Below are 26,130 nucleotides of genomic sequence, written 5' to 3' on the forward strand. Positions count from 1 at the left end.
TATTATAGTAAACTCAAACTAAGGCTAAAACTAGTTATGTTAACTGAAATAAAATTATTAAACCATTTGAAAAAACTAAAACTAAACTAAAGCTATACTGAAACGATTATATTTGACTCCAAAACTAACTGAAATATTTTTTCTAAACTGTCTGCAAAAATGTAATGTGGTTTTCAAGCTTTTAGTTTTTTTTCAAGCCTCTGAATCTGACAGGTAATGGCGAGGTTTCAAATAGACCTCGCTTGTGCATCACTATCACCAAAGTGCATCTACAGTGTATATACTAACAAGAGTGGACTCATGGGAATACTTTTTCACAAATCTGGAAGGCAGGCAAGTGCAGGCGATAACATTCTAGCCAATGAGAGGACAGATTCACATGTGATCAACATGCACAACTCCGATATAACATTGTTTTTCTCAAAGTTTCCAGGATGCCACATGCGTCGACTTAAACATTTGTAACAACCTGAACATTACAAAACTTCTATTCAATCAAATAAGCCTCACATAGCAAATCAGAAATTCTATTTCATGTTCACTAAATTTGACACTCTCACATTGACCTCCATACAAAAAAATCCCTTCTTCCACTGGTTAACGTTTTATTTTCGCTACGTAGCTAGCGTAGGTAAAGGGCAATTTCAGAGTGTGAATAGCAATTCAAACATTAAACTCTAAACTTCCAGTGGTCGGTCGAAAACAGCAAAACCCCTTATGAGATTACTTTGAGTACTTTCTGTCAGATAGAGGTAACAGTACTTGACCCTTCTTACATGTATTACTAAAGTTAAAAAGCATTGGATTGGTGGTAGCATGGACAAGAGAGAGTACCTAACCTAACCTATGACCTGACCCATCATCTTAGGTATTCTTATTGTCATGCCATCCAACAAATGTGAACAGCTGGAGTTTGCTAAACAGCATTGACACTTGGATTGGAACCGGTGCTATGGTCAGATGACATGAAAATAGAGATTGTTTGCCACACCACCAGTGGTGGGATTGGGCTCTAAGTAAGGATGCACAAGCAGAAAAACCCAATACCTACTGTAAAATATGGTGGTGGATCTTAGATGTTATGGGTCTATTTTTCATTATGGGACTATTTGTATTATTTATTTTATACAGTCTTTGTTTCTCATCTTTATCAAGGTTTCCAATCATTTTGGACCTGACTGTACTTTCTGTCCCTAACACTGAAAATAAACTAAATAAAAACTTGCAAATCAGGTCAGAAAAAGAACTGAAACTAAACAGATTTTCGAATAAAAATTGAAAAATGAATCGAAATAAAACACAAAACTATAATAACCTTGGCGCACAGACACACTCACTGTTACCAATGTGTAATATTCTTCAGCTCAGGAATGGGAACGATAGCTACCTGTGGGAGACACAAAGCCATTTAATGGTGTCTCCAAATGTACAAATACGTATCACAGATGTCTTTGCAGCTGTCCATGCACTCTGTTCATTATAGTATGTGTGACTGTGAGTACTACACACATTTCATATATATTTATCCTCACAGATGTTCTTTCTGTTTTGCAGTGAATCTACTAGACACATCCTCAATATCAGGAGACTGGGGCTGGCTAACATACCCATCACATGGGGTAAGTATTTCTCCTGAACATTTCTGTGTTTTGGTGTGTGTGTGTGTGTGTGTGTGTGTGTGTGTGTGTGTGTGTGTGTGTGTGTGTGTGTGTGTGTGTGTGTGTGTGTGTGTGTGTGTGTGTGTGTGTGTGTGTGTGTGTGTGTGTGTGTATGCGGGCGTGCGTGCGTCTAATCCAGTGGAGTAGTAAAGTGTATTAACTAGAACTTTCTCTTGAAAGTGCCAGTAAAGTGTAATAATGACCCACTGGACACAGACGTCAATTCAACGTCTATTTGAAATGAAATGATGTGGAAACAACGATGATTCAACCAGTGTGTGCCCAGTGGTGAAATGCTGTCAATGCATGGAACTGGTACGCTGATGTCCTCATTATTCTCCCATCAGCGTCCTTTCCGCCTATCTCGTCAGTCTGACACATTGTTTGATCTCACAATACAGCAAAGAGGAGCGGGAAGACAGAGGCAGAGAGAAGGAGGAGGAGAACAAGGGGAAAGAAGAGGAGACAAGTGTAAAGCACTTTGAAACGCAGTGACAAGTGGGAAGAAATGTGATCCATTTATATAGTTATTGTTAAGAGGCAGAGGGGGAAGATAAAAGACAGAGGAAGAACAACGATGGGGGGAGGGGGGTTGAGCGGGAAAGGATGAAAGAGGATGCATAAGATAAGTAGTAAATGTTGTAGAGGTAGCAGAAAGAAGAGACCAATAGAACTGGTGGAGGGAGGAGAAGGAGAAGCTAAGGAGAAGAGGGAGGAGAAAGAGAAGTGAAAGAAGAAGGAGGAGAGGAGAGAGCTGTCCCCTGTTTCCTCCTCAGTAAATTAGCATATTGTAACAGTGGGGGATGATGCGTGGGGTATTGAATTAGCCACTCTCAGAGTGATCAGGGCCGTGAGTTGTCCTGCCACACACGCTCAATCAAACATACACACACACACAAACACACACACGTGAATGTGCGTTAGAGCTGTCACTTTCCTCTCTGCGCTCCTGTCAGAGATGTCACCATGGTGATTTACCCAGCATGCCTCAGTCCCCACTGGGACACAATTACCCAATCAACCAATCAGCTCATTGTCTGATGATGTGATTGTTAAGAAACAGACATGAGAAAATAGACTCCTCCGGCTGCAGAGTTGGGCCAGTAGTTCCCAAACTTTTATAGTCCCGTACCCCTTTAAACATTCAACCTCCAGCTGCGTACCCCCTCTAGCACCAGGGTCAGCGCACTCTCAAATGTTGTTTTTGCCATCATTGTAAGCCTGCCACACACACACACTATACGATACATTTATTAAACATAAGAATGAGTGTGAGTTTTTGTCACAACCCGGCTTGTGGGAAGTGACAAAGAGTTCTTATAGGACTAGGGCACAAATAATAATATAATAGTAATCAATAATTTTGCTCTTTATTTAGCCATCTTACATATAAAACCTTATTTGTTCATCAGAAATTGTGAATAATAACCACAGGTTAATGAGAAGGGTGTGCTTGAAAGGATGCACATACCTCTGCAATGTTGGATTGTATTGGAGAGAGTCTCAGTCTTAAATCATTTTCCACACACAGTCTTTGCCTGTATTTAGTTGTCATGCTATTGAGGGCCGAGAATCCACTCTCATATAGGTATGTGGTTGCAAAGGGCATCAGTGTCTTAACAGCGCAATTTGCCAAGACAGGATACTCTGAGCGCAGCGCTATCCAGAAATCTAGCAGTGGCTTCTGATTAAATTCAATTTTCACAGAACCGCTTGTTGCAATTTCGATGAGCCTCTCTTGTTCAGATATCGGTAACTGGAATGGAGGCAGGGCATGAAAGGGTTAACGAATCCAGTTGCTTGTGTCGTCCATTTCGGGAAAGTACCTGCATATTTGCGCACCCAGCTCATTCAGGTGATTCACTATATCACATTTGACATTGTCCGTAAGCTTGAGTTAATTTCCACACAAAAAATCATACAATGATGGAAAGACCTGTGTGTTGTCCTTGTTAATGCAGACAGAGAAGAGCTCTAACTTCTTAATCATAGCCTCAATGTTGTCCTGTAATCCTAGATTCAGATCATTCAGGCGAAAAAACATCACCCAGATAGGCCACTCGTGTGAGAAACTCATCATCATGCAAGCGGTCAGACAAGTGAAAATGATGGTCAGAAAAGAAAACTTTAAGCTCGTCTCTCAATTTAAAAAAAACGTGTCAATACTTTAACCCTTGATAACCAGTGCACTTCTGTATGTTGTAAAAGCGTTACATGGTCGCTGCCCATATCATTGCATAATGCAGAAAATACACAAGAGTTCAGGGGCCTTGCTTTAACAAGGTTAACCAGTTTCACTGTAGTGTCCAAAACGTCTTTCAAGCTGTCAGGCATTCCCTTGGCAGCAAAAGCCTCTCGGTGGATGCTGCAGTGTACCCAAGTGGCGTCGGGAGCAACTGCTTGCACGCGCGTTACCACTCCACTATGTCTCCCTGTCATGGCTTTTGTGCCATCAGTACAGATACCAACACATCTTGACCACCAAAGTCCATTTGATGTCACAAAGCTGTCCAGTACTTTAAAAAATCCTCTCCTGTTGTCTTGGTTTCCAGTGGTTTGCAGAAGAGGATGTCTTCCTTAATTGACCCCCCATAAACATAAAGGACATATACCAGGAGCTGTGCCAGGCCCGCCACGTCTGTTGACTCATTAAGCTGTAATGCAAAGAATTCACTGGCTTGTATGCGAAGCAGTAATTGTTTCAAAACATCTCCTGCCATGTCACTGATGCGTCGTGAAACAGTGTTGTTTGATGAAGGAATTGTCTGTATAGTTTCTTGGGCCTTTTCCCCCAGCATTGTCCCAGCCATATCCACGGCAGCATGAATAATTAAGTCCTCCACAATAGTATGGGGCTTGCCTGTTCTAGCCACTCGGTAGCTCACTATATAAGACTCTTCTAGCCCATTCTTATTAATGGTATCTGTTGCTTTTAAATATATCTTACTACTCGAAAGTCGTCTTAATTCTCGCTCAAAAAACTCCTGTGGCTTGTTTTTCAAATTGGCATGTTTCATTTCTAAATGTCTGCGCAAGAGTGAAGGTTTCACCCACAAGAGAGTAACGGTTAATGTGATTGGATGTTAATTATTTGACTAGGCTACCTGCATTTGACATTGTGTTGTTATTTCGCTGAACACCAGATGGTTTAATTAGATTTTTGGCAGTGAAACAATGGCTACTCAGGTGAGAGAAAAAAACTCACCCAAATGTATAGCCCCGTTGGAAAATATAAATGTACTGTTTGAATTTTTTTATTTTCTATATGAATCACATTTTTATTTGGCGTACCCCCGACGGAATACCTGAGTTGGGCAAACTATGTGAAATGTCAGTTCGAAGTTGGCATAAACGTTCCAAAACAACTATCAAAAGCTATGAAATCAAATAAAATGTTATTGGTCACATACACATATTTAGCAGATGTTATTGCGGGTGTAGCGAAATGCTTGGTTCCTAGCTCCAACAGTGCGGCAATATCTAACAATTCACAACAATACACACAAATCTAAAAGTAAAATAATGGAATTAAGAAGTATATAAATATTAGGACGAGCAATGTCGGAGTGGCATTGACTAAAATGCAGTAGAATAGAATAGAGTATATAGATATGAGTAAATCAGTATGTATACACTATTAAAGTGACTAGTGTTCCATTATTAAAGTGACCAGTGATTCCATGTCTATGTATATAGGGTAGCACCCTCTAAGGTGCAAGGATGAGTAACCGGGTGGTAGCCGGCTAGTAATGGCTATTTAACAGTCACATGGCCTTGAGATAGAAACTATTTTTCAGATAGGGAGTTCTACTCCGCATCACATATGTTATGTAATTGTCATCCATTCTCAGTGGTGAAAATACCCATAAAAGCTCAGTTTAAGAAGGCTCTTAGTCAGAACCATAGCAGTGCTTAGCAGAGACCTCTCTACCACACGTATCTGCACTCAAGACTTGGGTAAGCCTGGGTAATTCAAAAATGTGAGGTATAATCAAAATGTACTGGATAATTTGATTTGATTTCACAGATGTGGGGATTTATCTTGATATTCCTCACTTGGTATTCCTTGAATTCCTGTGTATGTGTTCACATCCCTGCAGTGGCATGTTTATTGTGATGCCTCTCACACATGGGGTTTTGTATGTGTGTGAGGAATAAATAAACTGGAGGAATAGAGGGACAGAAAGAGATGACTGGCAGAAAATGTAACTTTGTGATAGTATGGGAATGCATATATATGTGAACATTTCTGTGTTTTGGTGTGTGTGTGTGTGTGTGTGTGTGTGTGTGTGTGTGTGTGTGTGTGTGTGTGTGTGTGTGTGTGTGTGTGTGTGTGTGTGTGTGTGTGTGTGTGTGTGTACGTGGTGTATGTTGGCAGTAGTGGTGAGTTGCTGAGCTGTGGTAGCAATGCCCTTGTGGAGGGAAGGCTCTCCCCCATGGGATCTGTGATAAACGGGAGTCATGACAGCTTCTGTAACGAAGCAGACTGATAGGCCACTACACACACACATACACACACACACACACACACACACACACACACACACACACACACACACACACACACACACACACACACACACACACACACACACACACACACACACACACACACACACACACACACACACACACACACACACACACAGGGTCACAGGCTCACATACAAACAAAACTCTGGTAATTTTGCCACTGCTGGTGTATGAAATGTTACAACCAGCAACACCAGTCATCTGTCATGTAATTTTTTACTTTGACCTCTCATCAGGCTTTAGATACCCTCAGAGAGAGAGAGAGAGAGACTATGGACAGAGAGTGAGGTGTGCAGAGATAGAGAGGTAGCCCACTGCCTATAGGAAAAGGAATAACAGCAGCAATGGCTGGGCTCCTGGTAGATTAGTCTGTGTGTGCGTGCGTGTGCGTGTGTCTGAGTCTGCGCACGTGCGTGTGTGTCTGGTTTGTGTGTGTGTTTGTGTTACTGGGTTTGTGGTATGGATTAAAATTGTCTCCCTGCTGCTCATCGATTGTGAAATCCTGGACAGGCCTGGAAAGAGACAGAGAGAAAGAGAGGGGAGGGGAAAGAGAGCATACCGATGTGTGTGTGAGCGCCAGTCAGAGATGAAGGGAAGGAGAGAGGGAGCGATGGAGAGGTAAGCACTGGAGAGATAGAGGAAGAGGGGAACGTTCCAAAGCTTGTGGCTGACTGTGTGTCCAGGAAACATGAAGCGTAGAATGCGTATAGAACAGCCAAAGTGTGAACACTATCTTACACTTCTGCAGAGAGGGGAAGGGAATGGTTGATGTTCAGTATGGTAGGCTACATACCTGTAGAAAGAGGACAGAAATAGATAACCTCAGAAGGTAGATATCAGGTACATGGAAAAGACTAGGCGTAATATCTAGATTGACAGGAGAAAGGTCTTAAAATAGATTTTATCAGAACTGACCGATGGGACATATGACAAACTGTAATAGACTGCTGATTAGCCCTGTGTGTGTGTGTGTGTGTGTGTGTGTGTGTGTGTGTGTGTGTGTGTGTGTGTGTGTGTGTGTGTGTGTGTGTGTGTGTGTGTGTGTGTGTGTGTGTGTGTGTGTGTGTGTGTGTGTGTGTGTGTGTGAGTGTGCGTGACAGATTGAGAGGTCTTTATTAGCGCCCCTAGCTCTCCCCCCTGTCTGCGGCTCATTTATATGACATCATGAGGTATCACGCCTCCCCGTCAGGGGGCCTCCTTCTATCCAATTTAGTCAGGCTGCACTGAGGACGCCCGTGGGCAGCCCCAGGAGCCGCAGAGAGCTGCAAAACTCTCACACACACACACACACACACACACACACACACACACACACACACACACACACACACACACACACACACACACACACACACACACACACACACACACACACACACACACACACACACACACACACACACACACACAGATGTCAGGAGCCATCAGGCAGAGCAGGAATACTTTATTATCTTGCTGTCCACTCCTTATCGGCCATGACAGGTTCATCCACCGGCCGCCCCATGATGCGATCAATACCACTGACAGGACTGTGTGTGTGTGTGTGTGTGTGTGTGTGTGTGTGTGTGTGTGTGTGTGTGTGTGTGTGTGTGTGTGTGTGTGTGCGTGTGTGTGTGTGTGTGTGTGTGTGTGTGTGTGTGTTTGTTTGTGAAGAGCGGGGGTGATGAACTCGCAAAGCAGAAATTATGATTTGCCCAAGTGTCAAAAACCCACGAACCCCCCACAGTCATTATCATCACACACATGCTATTTGTATCTTTCTCATACACACACACACACACACACACACACACACACACACACACACACACACACACACACACACACACACACACACACACACACACACACACACACACACACACACACACAGAGAGAGAGAATCCCCCAACGGTCTGAAGCAGGTGGAGTTGTTACCTGAAACAGTGTGTGATTGATGGGACAGTACAGATGGATCCTGCCAAAACACAGGTCTGACACACGTGCGCACACACACACACACACACACACACACTCGGACTAGCTGAGAAAGAGAGAGAGAGAGAGAGAGAAAGCGACAAAGGGGATAGAGACCTGAGAGAGAGGGAACATGGCAGAAAAATGGAACACATAAGAGAGAAGCATGACCTTCCATTATAGATAACATATAGCTTCCTGAATATTGTCAATACCAGTGTACAGTACAAACAGTGTTTTCAATCAATCATCAGGCCTGTTTTATAGACCATATAGAGCTATAAAAAAACTATTTAATCCATTTTGAATTCAGGATGTAACAATAAAATGTGAAATAAGTCAAGGGGTATGAATACTTTCTGAAGGCACTGTATCTGCCACTTCTTCTTTCTCGCTCGCTCCCTCTGTCTTTTGTTTCCCAATCCCCCTTTCCTTCTCTCGCTGTCTGACACTCTCTCTTTCATCATCTCTCTATCTTTCTCTCCCTTTCTCACTTTCTCTCTCCCCCTCCCTCTCTTATTTTCCTGTTCTCTCTCCCTCTCCCGCTCATTCTCTCTTTCATTCTTTCCCTCACCATTTCTCTCGCTGTCAGTCTGTCTCTCTCTGTCTTTCTATCCCTCTCTCTTTAACTGACTTAAAGGGTTATTCCATGCTACACACTAATCTGAAATTAAATCTCTAAGAGCAAAGAGTATTTTTCTCTGTGGTTTCTATCCTCTGTGATGGAACCTATGTGTTTCTGCAGACTCAAATAAAATACATTTTATTTACCACATGCTTCATAAACAACAGGTGCAGACTAACTGTGAAATGCTTACTTACGGGCCCTTCCCAACAATGCAGAGAGAAAGAAAATGGAGAAATAATATAAAAGTAAAACACGTAATAATAAATACACAATGAGTAACGATAACTTGGCAATATACACGGGGTACCAGTACCGAGTCGATGTGCAGTGGTACGAGGTAATTGAAGTAGATATGTACAGTACATATAACTAGGAATAACAAATAGTAGCAGCAGCGTATGTGACGACTCAAAAAAGGCTGTGGAAGCTTTGATGACACTGAGCAGGATTCTGACTGTTAGGGCTGGTCTTTGGGTGACAAGTGTACTAAATGTGACTCTACTTCTGACTCATCCGCTACGAGGGGATTGGGAATGGATGTTATATAGACATCCTGAAAGTGTGCCATATTCACTCTCTTTCTGACGGTGTATGTACAGTCTTTAGAAAGTACTCACACCCCTTGGCTCTTTCCACATTTTGTTGTGGTACAGCCTGAATTTAAAATCGATTAAATTTAGATTTTTTTTGTCACTGGCCTACATACAATACCCCATAATGTCAAAGTGGAATTCTGTTGTTCAACATTTTTACAAATTAATTTTAAATGAATAGCTGAAATGTCTGGAGTCAATAAGTATTCAACCCCTTTGTTATGGCAAGACTAAATAAGTTCAGGAGTAAAACAATTGTTAACAAGACACATAATAAGTTGTATGGAGTCTCTGTGTGCAATGATAGTGTTTAACATGATTTTGAATGACTACCGCATCTTATACAATACTCTGTAAGGTCCCTCGGTCGGGCAGTGAACTTCAAAGACAAATCCAACCACAAGACCGGAGGTTTTCTAATGCCTCACAAAGAAGGGCACCTATAGGTAGAACAACAACAACAATCAGACATTGAAAATCCCTTTGAGCATGGTGAAGTTATTAATTACACTTTGGGTGGTGTATCAATACACCCCAAAACTACAAATATACAGGCGTCCTTCATAACTCAGTTGCCAGAGAGGATGGAAACCGCTCAGGGATTTCACCATGAGGCCAATAGTGACTTTAAAACACTTACAGAGTTTAAGGTCTGTGATAGGAGAAAACTGAGGAAGGATCAACATCAGTGTCGTTACTCCACAATACTAACCTAAATGACAGAGTGAAAAGAAGGAAACCTGTACAGAATAAAAATATTCCAAAACATACATCCTGTTTGCAACAAGCAACTAAAGTAATGCTTTTTGTCCTGAATAGAAAGTGTTATGTTTGGAGCAAATCCAACACAACACATCACTGAGTATCACTCTCTAAGCACAGGCAAAATCCCAGAGGAAAACCTGGTTCATTCTGCTTTCCACCAAACACTGGGAGATCAATTCCCCTTTCAGCAGGACAATAACCTAAAACACAAGGCCAAATCTACACTGGAGTTGCTCACCAAGAAGACGGTGAACATTCCTGAGTGGCCGAGTTACAGTTTTGACTTAAATCTACTTGAAAATCTATGGCAAGACCTGAAAATGGTTGTCTAGCAATAATCAATAACCAATTTGACAGAGCTTTTTTTTATATAATGGGCAAATGTTGCACAATTCAGGAATGGGTGTGAATACTTACGTAAATTAGATATTTCTGTATTTCTATTTCAATAAATTAGCAAACATTTCTAAAAACATGTTTTGAGGCTGTAGGTCAAGAGGTGTGAATACTTTCTGAAGGCATTGGTAGGTGCTCATTGTCCTTCTGACAATCTGTAGTTATTCACTCTCATACTATTCACTTCCTGTAATCCTTTTCTCTCACTATGTGTAGGTACTCACTCGCTCTCACTGTGTAGGTGATCAGTCTCTTTAGACTGGGTCCTCACTCTTTCTGACAATCTGTGTAGGTTTTTTCTCTCTCTAATTCTCTTTCTCTTTCTTTCTCTCTTGCTCTCCTTGGTACATACTGTACTGTGTATCTATACCAGCACTGCTGTTCTGCCAGGCAGATGGACAGATATAGTGTTTCTCAGTATTAGATCTGATCACAGTGCCTTTGTGTTGCGTTTGTTACCGCTCATCTCCTCCTCTCAGTCACTTAGACAGCACAAGCCTAGCTCTTTGTGCTTAAAGGGATTCTTTCGCTTAAATGGAAATGCTAAATGACTTGGAATAAAACAAAGGCATGAAAGAATACAATCCAAGGCAGAAAAAGAAGAAGGATGAATCAGAGATATTATGATTATAGATCAGAAGTGTAATAATTCCTTCAAAATATCGCCTGTGGTTCTATGTGGATTATACATGTACTGTATGTCTGTGGTTCTATGTGGTTATACATGTACTGTATGTCTGTGGTTCTATGTGGTTATACATGTACTGTATGTCTGTGGTTCTATGTGGTTATACATGTACTGTATGTCTGTGGTTCTATGTGGTTATACATGTACTGTATGTCTGTGGTTCTATGTGGTTATACATGTACTGTATGTCTGTGGTTCTATGTGGTTATACATGTACTGTATGTCTGTGGATCTGGTGCACCCGGCTTAATCTTTATTGAAACACAAGCACATGTTGATGTTGTTGTGTAATATAGATACAATGTTAGTGTCAACAAAAGTAATTTAGTGAGCTGACAGTGTCTGTCTGTCTGTCTGTCTGTCTGTCTGTCTGTCTGTCTGTCTGTCTGTCTGTCTGTCTGTCTGTCTGTCTGTCTGTCTGTCTGTCTGTCTGTCTGTCTGTCTGTCTGTCTGTCTGTCTCTCTCTCTCTGTCTGTCTGTCTGTCTGTCTGTCTGTCTGTCTGTCTGTCTGTCTGTCTGTCTGTCTGTCTGTCTGTCTGTCTGTCTGTCTGTCTGTCTGTCTGTCTGTCTGTCTGTCTGTCTGTCTGTCTGTCTGTCTGTCTGTGTGTGTGTGTGTCTGTGTGTGTGTGTGTGTGTGTGTGTGTGTGTGTGTGTGTGTGTGTGTGTGTGTGTGTGTGTGTGTGTGTGTGTGTGTGTGTGTGTGTGTGTGTGAGAGAGAGAGAGAGAGAGAGAGAGAGAGAGAGAGAGAGAGAGAGAGAGAGAGAGAGAGAGAGAATGGGACAAGTGTGTTGTCTGTGGCTGCCACATCTGATGTATCCTGATGGGAAATTGTCTGGGTTGGCAGGCAGGAAATGTTCTCTCTCTCTCAAAAACCCAGCACCACTCGTCTCTGTGGCCGTTTATATATGTTTTGTCGTGGCGATAGTCATCTAATCTCCCTGTTACTTAGGCAAACAAACAGTCCGTGGAACACTCAGTAGAGCTGACAGCAGCCAGTCTCTTTAACCCTTTATCCTACTGTCACAACATATTGCCTTCTCATTTATCCCATACGGCTCATAATCTATTCACATCACCTGTTCTCAAAGTGTCACAAACGTGCCAAGGAACCGCCCCAGGTGTGTCTGATTCATTATGTGAAAACACCCTTCTGCTCCAAGTTCTCTCCAGCAGAAATATGCATTTCCCAAGTAAAGAAGAGTGTGAAAGAAGATGTTAATGGGAAGAAGGGATAATGAGAGAGATAGAGAGGTCCTAGATCGGCTAATTAGAGCAGGGCTTCATGAGTTCAAGGACGATTTTAATTTAGCAGATAAGATGAGGGGAGGAGGGGGTGAAAGGGGTGAGACGGGTGAGACTTCCAAGATCTTAATTACTGCATTGATTTCTCTGTGGTGCTGCCTCGGGGGAGGAGGGGTGAGGAGGGAGGTGGTGGATCTCTTTGGGAAGACCAGTCTTCTTAGCTGGAGCCAAGTTCATTTGACTCCGGCCAAAAGCTCTGCCCAGGTCAACTCTTTCCCTTTCAATTACTCAGACACTCACATAATGCATTCAGCTCGGGAGGAACCCTCTAAACCCCCGGGATGGACACACACGCATGCACACTCTCTCTCTCTTTCTCTCTCTCCCTCTCTCTCTCTTTCTCACTCTCTCTCTCCCTCTCTCTCTCTTTCTCACTCTCTCTCTCCCCCTCTCTTTTATTCTCTAGACTCTCTAGATTCTCAAACTGTAACATGAAAACAATCATTTTTGCTAACCGTTGAGGAATTCTATCAAATAGGACAAAAACCACCTCCCAACCTCATTGTCAATTACTCTGTTTGACCTGGGTTCTACATCTACATCTCTTGAATGTTTTGAAGTAGGAACAGGCCTACTTTTGAATGCGGACTTGGAATAGTACTTTGTCTGTAGCACTGTGTGTGTCCGTGGTTGCGTATGTGTTTAGTAGCAGCAGTGTGGGGCAGTCCCGCTCTTCATGTGCTGAAATAGCAGTGAGCTGGATTTGAACCCATGCTGCAGTGGTATATATGTTATCTGGAGGCAACCTTAAAGGCCCACTACAGTCAAAAACATGATTTGCCTGTGTTTTATATATATTTCCACATTATGACGTTAGAATAATGCTGTGAAATTGCGAAAATTATGATAATACCTTTTTAGTATAGGACCTGTGTGAAAAGACTGTCTGAAATTTCAGCATGTTCTGGTGAGATGGAGTTTTGGCCTGCCTGGTGACATAACCATGCGATAAATTAGATAATAAACCAATAAGAATGAGTTCTAAATCTCTCTGCCAATGACAGCTAATTTTCAGTTTTCCCCTCCTCACTTAGACCACTCCCAGACAGCCCTAGCAAAATTCTTGCTTGAGAAATTGCTCTTTGCTAAGAACCTATTTTTGTTAATGTTTTACAATTTTAATTGAAAACAATCACAGTAAGGTACTTAATTGTTACCAGTCTACTATTCCTGGTCACATCTGGATAGAGGCAGGCACACACGAATACCAGGGGTTATGAGTTCATTGGCAGCAGAAAGCCTATACACCCCTATCTAGGTGTCATTACAGTAATCTACAGGTGTGTGGATGAAGACCTCTCTGTCACGACTTGTAGCTACTGCTTGTATTCCCTCTAGACAGCTAGGCTAATCATAACACATTTATCCATTTTTTTTATTTAACTAGGTAAGTCAGTTAAGAACAAATTCTTATTCACAATGACGGCCTACCCCAGCCAAATCTGGACAACGCTGGACCAATAGTGTACCGCCCTATGGGACCAATCACGGCCGGATGTGATTCCGCCTGGATTCGAATCAGGGACTATAGTGTCGCCTCTTGCACTGAGATGCAGTGCCTTAGACCGCTGCGCCACTCGGGAGCCCATAACAATCTTTACATATAACGCATACTGAGAGAAGGCATTGATGCATTGCTGCAGATATACAGTGGAACATCCGGCTTTTAGAGAGGGAATGTTGTTGTGTATCAAACACAGAGTTTCCGCTCGTTACGGAAATAGTCGCTTAGAGCTGATATGCAATTGATATGCTCGTTGTATAGATGTCTGTCTCCATATTACAACACAAACAACACTGTCACAGACACAGTGTGTTTCTGACTGATGCTATTACTGGGAGCTGTGGATGTAAGCGTAACCATGCTGTTACTGTAGCAGATCTGCCTGACTGACATGACTGTTCATCCTATGATGCTACTCAGCCTGCACTGCTTTATACAAGTTTTCTGGAATAAGTCATGAATATATATTTTTTTCAGAGAAAACAAGTTTCAATCTAAATATATTTTAGTAACTACTTACACAGAAAATGGAGTGTGGGTATTCTCTACATTAGATTGAACAGGACTGTTTCCCTCTCCCTTCTTGTCTAACTTTTTCTCTTAACCCCTCACCCCTCTTTCTCCCTCCTGCATCTTCCTCTCCTCTTCCTGCAGTGGGATTCCATCAATGAGATGGATGAGTATTTCAGCCCCATCCACACGTACCAGGTGTGTAACGTGATGAGTCCCAGTCAGAACAACTGGCTGAGGACAGGCTGGATCGCTCGTGACGGAGCCAGGAGGATCTACATTGAGGTCAAGTTCACCCTCCGGGACTGTAACAGCATGCCTGGAGTCCTGGGAACCTGCAAGGTACAAGATGGAGGGGGGAAAGAGTAAGACAGGTGACAGAGGGGGAGAAGATTTAGACAAGGGTTCACCAACTTCCCCAATTTATTTATTTTTATTGTTGGACATTAAGATTGTAAAAACACCAGCAAATCAGCTCCAAGTGATTTTAATGTTGGAAATACTGTATGTTCCGAAGTATTCCCTCACATAATAGAGAGATCTACACTGAGTATACAAAACATTAAGAACACCTGCTCTTTCCATGACATAGACTGTCCAGGTGAATCCCTTATTGATGTCACCTGTTAAATCCACTTTCATCAGTGCAGATCAGTAGTTCCCAAACTTTTATAGTCCCGTACTCCTTCAAACGTTCAACCTCCAGCTGCGTACCCCCTCTAGCAACAGGGTCAGCTCACTCTCAAATGTTGTTTTTTACCATCATTGTAAGCCTGCCACACACACACTATACAATACATTTATTAAACATAAGAATGAGTGTGAGTTTTTGTCACAACCCGGCTCGTGGGAAGTGACAAAGAGCTCTTATAGGACTAGGGCACAAATAATAATATAATAATAATCAATAATTTTGCTCTTTATTTAGCCACCTTACATATAAAACCTTATTTGTTCATCAGAAATTGTGAATAACTCACCACAGGTTAATGAGAAGGGTGTGCTTGAAAGGATGCACATAACTCTGCAATGTTGGGTTGTATTGGAGAGAGTCTATTTTAAATCATTTTCCACACACAGTCTGTGCCTGTGTTTAGTTGTTATGCTAGTGAGGGCCGAGAATCCACTCTCACATAGGTATGTGATTGCAAAGGGCATCAGTGTCTTAACAGCGCAATTTGCCAAGACAAGATACTCTGAGCGCAGCCCTATCTAGAAATCTAGCAGTGGCTTCTGATTAAATTAAATTTTCACAGAACCGCTTGTTGCAATTTCGATGAGGACCTCTTGTTCAGATATCGGTTAGTGGACTAGAGGCAGGGCAGGAAAGGGATAACGAATCCAGTTGTTTGTGTCGTCCGCTTTGGGAAAGTACATGCGTAATTGCGCACCCAGATCACTCAGGTGCTTCACCATATCACTTTTGACATTGTCCGTAAGCTTGAGTTCATTTGCACACTAAATATCATACAATGATGGAAAGACCTATGTGTTGTCCTTGTCAATGCAGACAGAGAAGAGCTCCAACTTCTTAATCATAGTCTTAATTTTGTCCTGCACATTGAATATATTTGCGGAAAGTCCCTGTAATCATATATCCTTCAGGCGAGAAAAAACACCACCCAGATAAACCAGTCGTGTGAGAAACTCATCATCATACAAGCAGTCAGACAAGTGAAGAGGATGGTCAGTTAAGAAAACTTTAAGCTCGTCTATCAATTAAAAAAAACGTCGCTGCCCATATCATTGCATAGTGCAGAAAATACACAAGAGTCCAGGGGCCTTGCTTTAACAAAGTTAACCAGTTTCACTGCAGTGTCCAAAACGTCTTTCAAGCTGTCAGGCATTCCCTTGGCAGCAAGAGCCTCTCGGTGGATGCTTTAGTGTACCCAAGAGGCGTCGGGAGCAACTGCTTGCACGCGCGTTACCACTCCACTATGTCTCCCTGTCATGGCTTTTGTGACATCAGTACAGATACCAACACATCTTGACCACCAAAGTCCATTTGATGACACAAAGCTGTCCAGTACTTTAAAAAATCCTCTCCTGTTGTCTTGGTTTCCAGTGGTTTGCAGAAGAGGATGTCTTCCTTAATTGACCCCCCATAAACGTAACAGACATATACCAGGAGCTGTTCCAGGCCCGCCACGTCTGTTGACTCATCCAGCTGTAAAGCAAAGAATTCACTGGCTTGTATGCGAAGCAGTAATTGTTTCAAAACATCTCCTGCCATGTCACTGATGCGTCGTGAAACAGTGTTGTTTGATGAAGGAATTGTCTGTATAGTTTCTTGGGCCTTTTCCCCTAGCATTGTCCCAGCCATATCCATGGCAGCATGAATAATTAAGTCCTCCACAATAGTATGGGGCTTGCCTGTTCTAGCCACTCGGTAGCTCACCATATAAGTTGCTTCTAGCCCCTTCTTATTAATGGTATCTGTTGCTTTTCTACATGTCTTACTACTCGAAAGTCGTCTTTATTCATGCTCAAAAAACTCCCGTGGCTTATTTTTCAAATTGGTATGTTTCGTTTCTAAAGAGTGAAGTTTTCCTGCAAGAGAGTAAGGTAATGTAATTGGATGTTAAATTTTTTGACTAGGCTACCTGTATTTGACATTGTGTTGTTATTTCGCTGAACACTAGATGGTTTAATTATATTGTTGGCAGTGAAATGAGGCGAATCAGGCGAGAAAACCCCCCAAATGTATAGCTCTGTTGGAAAATATAAATGTACTGTCTGAAAATGTGAAGAAAAATGTAAAAAAAAAAAAATTGGCGTACCCCCGATGGCATTGCGCGTACCCCTGGTTTGGGAATACCTGGTGTCGATGAAAGGGAGGAGGCCAAAGAAAGATTTTTAACACTTGAGACAACTGAGACATGGATTGTGTATGTGTGCTGTTAAGAGGGTAAATGGGCAAGACAAAATATTGAATTGCTTTTGAACGGGGTATGGTAGTAGGTGCCAGGCTCACAGGGTTTGAGTGTGTCAAGAACTGCAACGTTGCTGGGGTTTTATGAGCAACAGTTTCCCTTGTCTCTACAAATTCCTGTGCAGTCAACAAATTATTTGTAATTATAAACTGGGTGGTTCGAACCCTGAATGCTGATTGTCTGAAAGCCGTGGTATATCAGATTGTATTCCACAGGTATGAAAAAACAAATGTTCTAATTAAGTTGGTAACCAGTTTATAATAGCAATAAGGCACCTTGGGGGTTTGTGGTGTATGGCCAATATCCACAGCTGAGGGCTGTATCCAGGCACTCCATGTTGCATTGTGCATATAAACAGCCCTTAGCTGTGGTATATTGGCCATATACCACACCCCCCCAGGCCTTGTTGCTTAATTATGTTCTGGATCCCTGACCATCCACTCAAGAAAAAATTTGGCCCGAGGCTGAATCTAAGTGATGATCCCTGATTTAGACCTTGACACCTAAAACGCAACTTGTTGACTTGGTCATTTCTATATGTCTCATCAAAGAAGAGAAACAGATTTATTTTATTAAATAACCTTTCAGGAGTGCAGTCCTTTATTTCCTCATCATTGACAATTTGATGTCTCTTCTCCCAGTAAACCTGTAAACAACTCTGTGCATGTGATCTGTTATCTGATTAACAGGAGACATTTAACCTGTACTACTATGAGTCAGACCGAGCGGTGGGCACGGCCATAAAAGAGACCCAGTTCACCAAGATCGACACCATCGCTGCTGATGAGAGCTTCACTGGAGTGGACCTGGGAGTCAGGAGACTCAAACTCAACACTGAGGTTCGCTCACTTATTAGAAACCAAAGTGCAGGCCTCCCGAGTGGTACAGCCGTCTAATGCACTGCATCGCAGTGCTGGAGGCGTCACTACAGACCTGGGTTTGATCCCAGGCTGTATCACAACCGCCCGTGACCAGGAGTCCCATAGGGCGACAATTGGCCCAGCGTCATCCGGGTTAGGGGAGGGTTTGGCCGAGGGAGCTTTACTTGGCTCATTGCGCTCTAGCGACTCCTTGTGGCGGGCCGGGTGCCTGCACGCTGACTTTGGTCGTCAGTTGGACGGTGTTTCCTCCAACACATTGGTCCAGCTGGCTTCCAGGTTAAGTGGGAGGTGTTAAGAAGCCTGGTTTGGCAGGTCATGTTTCGGAAGACGCATGACTCGTCCTTCGCGTCTCCTGAGCCCATTGGGAAGTTGCAGCAATGAGACAAGATCGTTATTGAATATCACAAATAAGGGGGTAAAATACCAACAAACAAAAAAAGATTTTTAAAAAAGAAATCAAAGTGCAAAATTATGTTAGTTGATATAGACTTGGAAAATGACTTGTTTTGAGTGAGCATCGTTGATTTCTACATCTTAGCCAGCATGGTGCTAAAGTGAGTGGAGCTCTCCATGGTGCTGAAAGTAGTTGTCTTCACCTGATCTCATGCCTTTCACAGTGCCACATTTTACTTTGCTCCCACTTTTACATAATTTTTGATGAATCATTGAGAGGTAATGTCCTCTCCTTCTCCTCCAGGTTCGAGGTGTGGGCCCCCTCACTAGACGAGGCTTCTACCTGGCCTTCCAGGACATCGGGGCGTGCATCGCCCTGACCTCTGTGAGGGTGTACTACAAGCGCTGCTCGGGCGTGGGCCGCAACCTGGCCGTGTTCACTGACGTGGTGACGGGCGCTGACTCCTCCTCCCTGGTGGAGGTCAGGGGTCAGTGTGTGGACCACGCCGAGGAGAGAGACACGCCCAAGATGTACTGCAGCGCCGAGGGGGAGTGGCTGGTGCCCATCGGGAGGTGTGTCTGCAGTGCGGGGTTCAAGGAGCACAGGGAGTCCTGCATCGGTGAGTCACACTCTGGGTCACTGATGTTGTGTTAGACTACCTTGTTTTACATTATGTTACTGTAGTGCAGTACTTTATCTATACTTTGCCCTACCTGTGCTCAATCTGTGCATTTGTGGTCAATTTTCATCCTTTGATGTTTTCTGTGTGTTTTGTGTGGTTGAGTTGATGGATGGTTTGGTTGAATAGCTCAAGTCCTGACTACTTTTAAGATGATAAGCTGTGGTGAGTCATGGAAAAAAACTCGTCTTTTTTTATTTTCTTGACTCTTTTTAATTTTTGTGTTGTTTATTTTCTCTGATGGACTGACCTCATTTAGGGACCAGTGTATATTTTAGGTGAACAGGGTTACGGTAATTAAAAACTATTAATCACTTCCCCTGGATAATTAAACATTAGAAGCATTCCGTCAGCTAAATGTGCCAAACGAGGCGAATGAGGTACGGAACACTGGTTCACCTGTCTTGTTTCTCTCTCACACACACACACACACACACACACACACACACACACACACACACACACACACACACACACACACACACACACACACACACACACACACACACACACACACACACACACACACACACACACACACACACACACACACACACACACACACACACACACACACACACACATCTTCTCTCATCTACATACCTGTTTACGCCCTGAAGGAAACACACTCTCCTGGGGAGCAAGGCATAGACGGCTCTTGGCACACACACAAACACACACAGAGAGATGAAGGGAACTTATGTGTTTGTGTGTGTTGCGGCGGGTAGACACTCACGCTTTCCATAATTAGTTGGCGGCTCCCATTAGCACTCAGATCAATATGTATGCAGAAAAGCAGTCAGCTACAAAATGTTTTAGTTTATGTTTTAGATGCTTGTCTCGTGAATCTCTCCATTTGTGTATAGTCAAGACATAAACATATAGCATTACAATAGTGCCTAGTCCTTGTGGTAGCTGCAGTAGCTGTAGTAGTGGGCTGACATGTGTATGTGTGTGTGTGTGCGCACAAGCGTGTGTGCTGCTGTGCGTGTGTGCTGCATTTGTGTGTGCAGAGGACTCTTCTCTCTGTGACCTAACTGGGTCACTGTGCTAATTCACCTCTCTCCAGTCACGCACATCCCAGGACACGAGACGAGACCAGCCAGGTCGCTCGAAATCCAAGACGATAATCAACGTCCTTTCAGGTCCCAGGACGTCAGGAGATACCTTCAAAACCAGCCGCAAGGGGAAACATTGAGCGCTATTACCATCAAGTAGGGTTGCGGTTTGCTAGTGCTTTGTGGACGGAGATGGCAGATGGGCGTACACTTTGAGCTCTGACCCCGATGGCTGTGTGTTCAATTCCAGTTCTAGGCACTCATTTTTGCATCCCTTCATTTTAACCTTGTCCCAAACCTTAACCATTCGGAATTAACGCATCAACTTAACTGTCAAAATTTGACGTTTATCCCTCCCCTGGACAAATGTCGGATATTGTAGTCAGACGCGGAGCACGCTGACAGCCGATTGAGAGAGAGAGAGAGAGAGAGAGAGAGAGAGAGAGAGAGAGAGAGAGAGAGAGAGAGAGAGAGAGAGAGAGAGAGAGAGAGAAACAAAGCGCCTCAAGGACAATGTAGAGAACCTATTTGCAGACTGCTACAAAGAGGGGAATGTAAGCAACTTCATTTTCCACACAGACCATCCCCTGGCATGGCACAGTATCAAGAGTATTTCAAGAGAGAGGGTATTGGCCCAGGGTGGAAACTCAGAAAACTATACATTAAGGAAATTGAAACAATCTCTGTCAATGTGTACAAGTCTGGGACAGTAATGGTGCAGGGCATCCTCAAGCCAATCAGTTGTGCTGTGACAAGGTAGGCGTGGTAAACAGAAGATAGCCCTATTTGGTAAAAGACCAAGTCCATATTATCTCAAGAACAGCTCAAATAAGCAAAGAGAAATGACAGTCCATCATTACTTTAAGACATGAAGGTCAGTCAATACGAACCATTTCAAGAACTTTGAAAGTTTCTTCAAGTACAGTCGCAAAAACCATCAAGCGCTATGATGAAACTGGCTCTCATGAGGACCGCCACAGGAAAGGAAGATCCAGAGTTACCTCTGCTGCAGAAGATAAGTTCATTAGAGTTACCAGACTCAGAAATGTAACAGACACATCTCAACATCAACTGTTCAGAGGAGAATGCATGAATCAGGCCTTCATGGTCAAATTGCTGCAAAGAAACCACCACTAAAGGACACCAATAAGAAGAAGAGTCATGCCTGAGCCAAGAAACACGGGCAATGGACATTAAACCAGTGGATATCTGTCCTTTGGTCTGATGAGTCCAAATTTAAGATTTTTGGTTCCAACCGCTGTGTCTTTGTGAGATGCAGAGTAGATGAACGGATGATCTCTACGTGTGTGGTTCCCACCGTGAAGCACGGAGGAGGAGGAGGTGTGATGGTGTGGGGTGCTTTGCTGGTGACACTGTCTGTGATTTATTTATAATTCAAGGCACACTTAACCAGTATGGCTACCACAGCATTCTGCAGCAATACGCCATCCCATCTGGTTTGTGCTTGGTGGGACATTCATTTGTTTTTCAACAGGACAATGACCCAACACACCTTCAGGCTGTGTAAGGGCTATTTGACTAAGAAGGAGAGTGATGGAGTGCTGCTTCAGATGACCTGGCCTCCACAATCACCCGACCTCAACCCAATTGAGATGGTTTCGGATGAGTTGGACCGCAGAGTGAAGGAAAAGCAACCAACAAGTGCTCAGCATATGTGGGAACTCCTTCAAGACTGTTGGAAAAGCATTCCAGGTGAAGCTGGTTGAGAGAGAGTGTGCAAAGCTGTCAAAGACAAATGGTGATTACTTTGAAGAATGTCTAATATAAAATATATTTTGATTTGTTTAACACTTTTTTGGTTACTACATGATTCCATATGTATTATTTCATTGATTTGATGTCTTCATTATTATTCTACAATGTAGAAAATAGTAAAAATGAAGAAAAACCCTTGAATGATTATGTGTCCAAACTTCTGACTGGTACTGTACATGATCAAAAACAAATTTTAGAATCAACTATTAAAGTTGATCCAATTACATTGAATGAACTACAAGACAAAATACAAACCCACTCCAACCTGAAAAGATCTGTGGGGTTGGTGGTATCCTAAATGAAGTGATAAAATATACAGACCACAAATTCCAATTGGCTATACTTAAACTTTGTAACATCATCCTCAGCTCTGGCATATTCCCCAATATTTGTAACCAAGGACTGATTACCACAATCCACAAAAGTGGAGACAAATTTTACCCTAGTAACTACCGTGGTATATGCGTCAACATCAACCTTGGGAAAATCCTCTGCGTTACCTTTAACAGCAGACTCGTACATTTCCTCAGCGAGAACAATGTACTGAGCAAATGTCAAATTGGCTTATTCACCCTGCACACCCAATTGACAAACAAACAAACCAAAACAAAGGCAAAGTCTTCTCATTCTTTGTTGATTTCAAAAGAGCTTTCGACTCAATTTGGAATGAGGGCCTGCTATACAAATCAATGGAAAGTGGTGTTGGGAGAAAAATATACAACCTTATAAAATCCATGTAAACAAACAAGTATGCCGCCACGGCACAAGCCAAGGGGGGGTCCAACCCAGACAGGAAGATCACGTCAGTGACTCAACCCACTCAAGTGACGCACCCCTCCTAGGGACGGCATGGAAGAGCACCAGTAAGCCAGTGACTCAGCCCCTGTAATAGGGTTAGAGGCAGAGAATCCCAGTGGAGAGAGGGGAACCGGCCAGGCAGAGACAGCAAGGGCGGTTCGTTGCTCCAGAGCCTTTCCGTTCCCCTTCACACTCCTGGGCCAGACTACACTCAATCATAGGACCTACTGAAGAGATGAGTCTTCAATAAAGACTTAAAGGTTGAGACCGAGTCTGCGTCTCTCACATGGGTAGGCAGACCATTCCATAAAAATGGAGCTCTATAGGAGAAAGCCCTGCCTCCAGCTGTTTGCTTAGAAATTCTAGGGACAATTAGGAAGCCTGCGTCTTGTGACCGTAGCGTACGTGTAGGTATGTACGGCAGGACCAAATCGGAAAGATAGGTAGGAGCAAGCCCATGTAATGCTTTGTAGGTTAGCAGTAAAACCTTGAAATCAGCCCTTGCCTTAACAGGAAGCCAGTGTAGGGAGGCTAGCACTGGAGTAATATGATCAAATTTTTTGGTTCTAGTCAGGATTCTAGCAGCCGTATTTAGCACTAACTGAAGTTTATTTAGTGCTTTATCTGGGTAGCCGGAAAGTAGAGCGTTGCAGTAGTCTAACCTAGAAGTAACAAAAGCATGGATTCATTTTTCTGCATCATTTTTGGTTTTAGAACCCATTGCCCTTTATGATTGTGAAGTCTGGGGTACGCTAACCAACCAAGAATTCACAAAATGCGACAAACACCAAATTGAGACTCTGCATGCAGAATTATGCAAAATGATATTCCTTGTACAACGTTAAACACAAAATAATGCATGCAGAGCAGAATTAAGCAGATACCCGCTAATTATCAAAATCCAGAAAAGAGATGTTAAATTCTAGAACCTAAAATGAAGCGATTCCCAAACCTTCCATAACAAAGCCATCACCTACAGAGAGATGAACCTGGAGAAGAGTCCCCTAAGCAAGCTGGTCCTGAGGCTCTGTTCACAAACAGACCCCACAGAGCCCCAGGACAGAAAAACAATTAGACCCAACTATAAAGGCAAGATGCAGACACAGGAGGCAGATGGTTAGAGTCCAAGATGTTTATTAACAATCCAAAAGGGGAAGGCAAGAGAATGGTCGTGGACATGCAAAAGGTCAAAACCAGTTCAGAGTTCCAGAGGTACAGAATGGCAGGCAGACTCGAGGTCAGGGCAGGCAGAATGGTCAGGCAGGCGGGAATGGAGTCCAGAAAAACAGGCAAAGGTCAAAACCGGGAGCACTAGTAAAAGAGAATAGAAAAGCAGGAGCACGGGAAAAACACACTGGTTGACTTGAACATACAAGACGAACTGGCACAGAGAGACAGGAAACACAGGGATAAATACACCAGGGAAAATAAGCGACGCCTGGAGGGGGTGGAGACAATCACAAGGACAGGTGAAACAGATCAGGGCGTGACACCAACCAAATAAGTAGAAAAACAAAATATAATTTTCTTGACACATAGGAAACAATTTGACAGAAAAACAGAGCAAACTAGAATTGTATTTGGCCATAAACAGAGAGTACACGGTGACAGAATTAAGGAAAGCTTTGACTATGTACAGACTCAGTGAGCATATCCTTGCTATTGGGAAAGGCCGTCGAAGGCAGACCTGGCTCTCAAGAGAAGACAGGCTATGTGCACACTGCCCACCAAATGAGGTGGAAACAGCTGCACTTCCTAACCTCCTGTCAAATGTATGACCGTATTAGAGACACATACAGTGAGGCAAAAAAGTATTTAGTCAGCCACCAATTGTGCAAGTTCTCCCACTTAAAAAGATGAGAGAGGCCTGTAATTTTCATCACAGGTACACTTCAACTATGACAGACAAAATGAGAAAAAAAATCCAGAAAATCACATTGTAGGATTTTTAATGAATTTATTTGCAAATTATGGTGGAAAATAAGAATTTGGTCACCTACAAACAAGCAAGATTTCTGTCTCTCACAGACCTGTAACTTCTTCTTTAAGAGGCTCCTCTGTCCTCCACTCGTTACCTGTATTAATGGCACCTGTTTGAACTTGTTATCAGTATAAAAGACACCTGTCCACAACCTCAAACAGTCACACTCCAAACTCCACTATGGCCAAGACCAAAGAGCTGTCAAAGGACACCAGAAACAAAATTGTAGACCTGCACCAGGCTGGGAAGACTGAATCTGCAATAGGTAAGCAGCTTGGTTTGAAGAAATCAACTGTGGGAGAAATTATTAGGAAATGGAAGACATACAAGACCACTGATAATCTCCCTCGATCTGGGGCTCCACGCAAGATCTCGCCCCGTGGGGTCAAAATGATCACAAGAACGGTAAGCAAAAATCCCAGAACCACACGGGGGGACCTAGTGAATGACCTGCAGAGAGCTGGGACCAAAGTAACAAAGCCTACCATCAGTAACACACTACGCCACCAGGGACTCAAATCCTGCAGTGCCAGATGTGTCCCCCTGCTTAAGCCAGTGCATGTCCAGGCCCGTCTGAAGTTTGCTAGAGAGCATTTGGATGATCCAGAAGAAGATTGGGAGAATGTCATATGGTCAGATGAAACCAAAATAGAACTTTTTGGTAAAAACTCAACTCGTCGTGTTTGGAGGACAAAGAATGCTGAGTTGCATCCAAAGAACACCATACCTACTGTGAAGCATGGGGGTGGAAACATCATGCTTTGGGGCTGTTTTTCTGCAAAGGGACCAGGACGACTGATCCGTGTAAAGGACAGAATGAATGGGGCCATCTATCGTGAGATTTTGAGTGAAAACCTCCTTCCATCAGCAAGGGCATTGAAGATGAAACGTGGCTGGGTCTTTCAGCATGACAATGATCCCAAACACACCGCCCGGGCAACGAAGGAGTGGCTTCGTAAGAAGCATTTCAAGGTCCTGGAGTGGCCTAGCCAGTCTCCAGATCTCAACCCCATAGAAAATCTTTGGAGGGAGTTGAAAGTCCGTGTTGCCCGGCAACAGCCCCAAAACATCACTGCTCTAGAGGAGATCTGCATGGAG

At 43.1% G+C, this 26,130-nt stretch overlaps 1 protein-coding gene across 1 annotated transcript in view; it reads left to right on the forward strand.

Moving 5' to 3' along the window:
- Positions 1 to 1,562: 1,562 nt before the first annotated feature.
- The window catches only part of LOC120025140 (ephrin type-A receptor 8-like), a 53,869-nt gene continuing 29,301 nt past the window's right edge, over positions 1,563 to 26,130 (forward strand). Inside the window, exons 1-4 of the mRNA XM_038969587.1 lie at positions 1,563 to 1,619; positions 14,677 to 14,874; positions 18,155 to 18,304; positions 19,044 to 19,359. Coding sequence (XP_038825515.1) covers positions 14,695 to 14,874; positions 18,155 to 18,304; positions 19,044 to 19,359 — 646 coding nt within the window. The 5' untranslated portion in view covers positions 1,563 to 1,619; positions 14,677 to 14,694. The remainder of the gene's footprint in view (positions 1,620 to 14,676; positions 14,875 to 18,154; positions 18,305 to 19,043; positions 19,360 to 26,130) is intronic.

The sequence above is a fragment of the Salvelinus namaycush genome, chromosome 2 (assembly GCF_016432855.1).
Source record: "Salvelinus namaycush isolate Seneca chromosome 2, SaNama_1.0, whole genome shotgun sequence".
In the NCBI taxonomy this organism is placed as follows: Eukaryota; Metazoa; Chordata; class Actinopteri; order Salmoniformes; family Salmonidae; genus Salvelinus; species Salvelinus namaycush.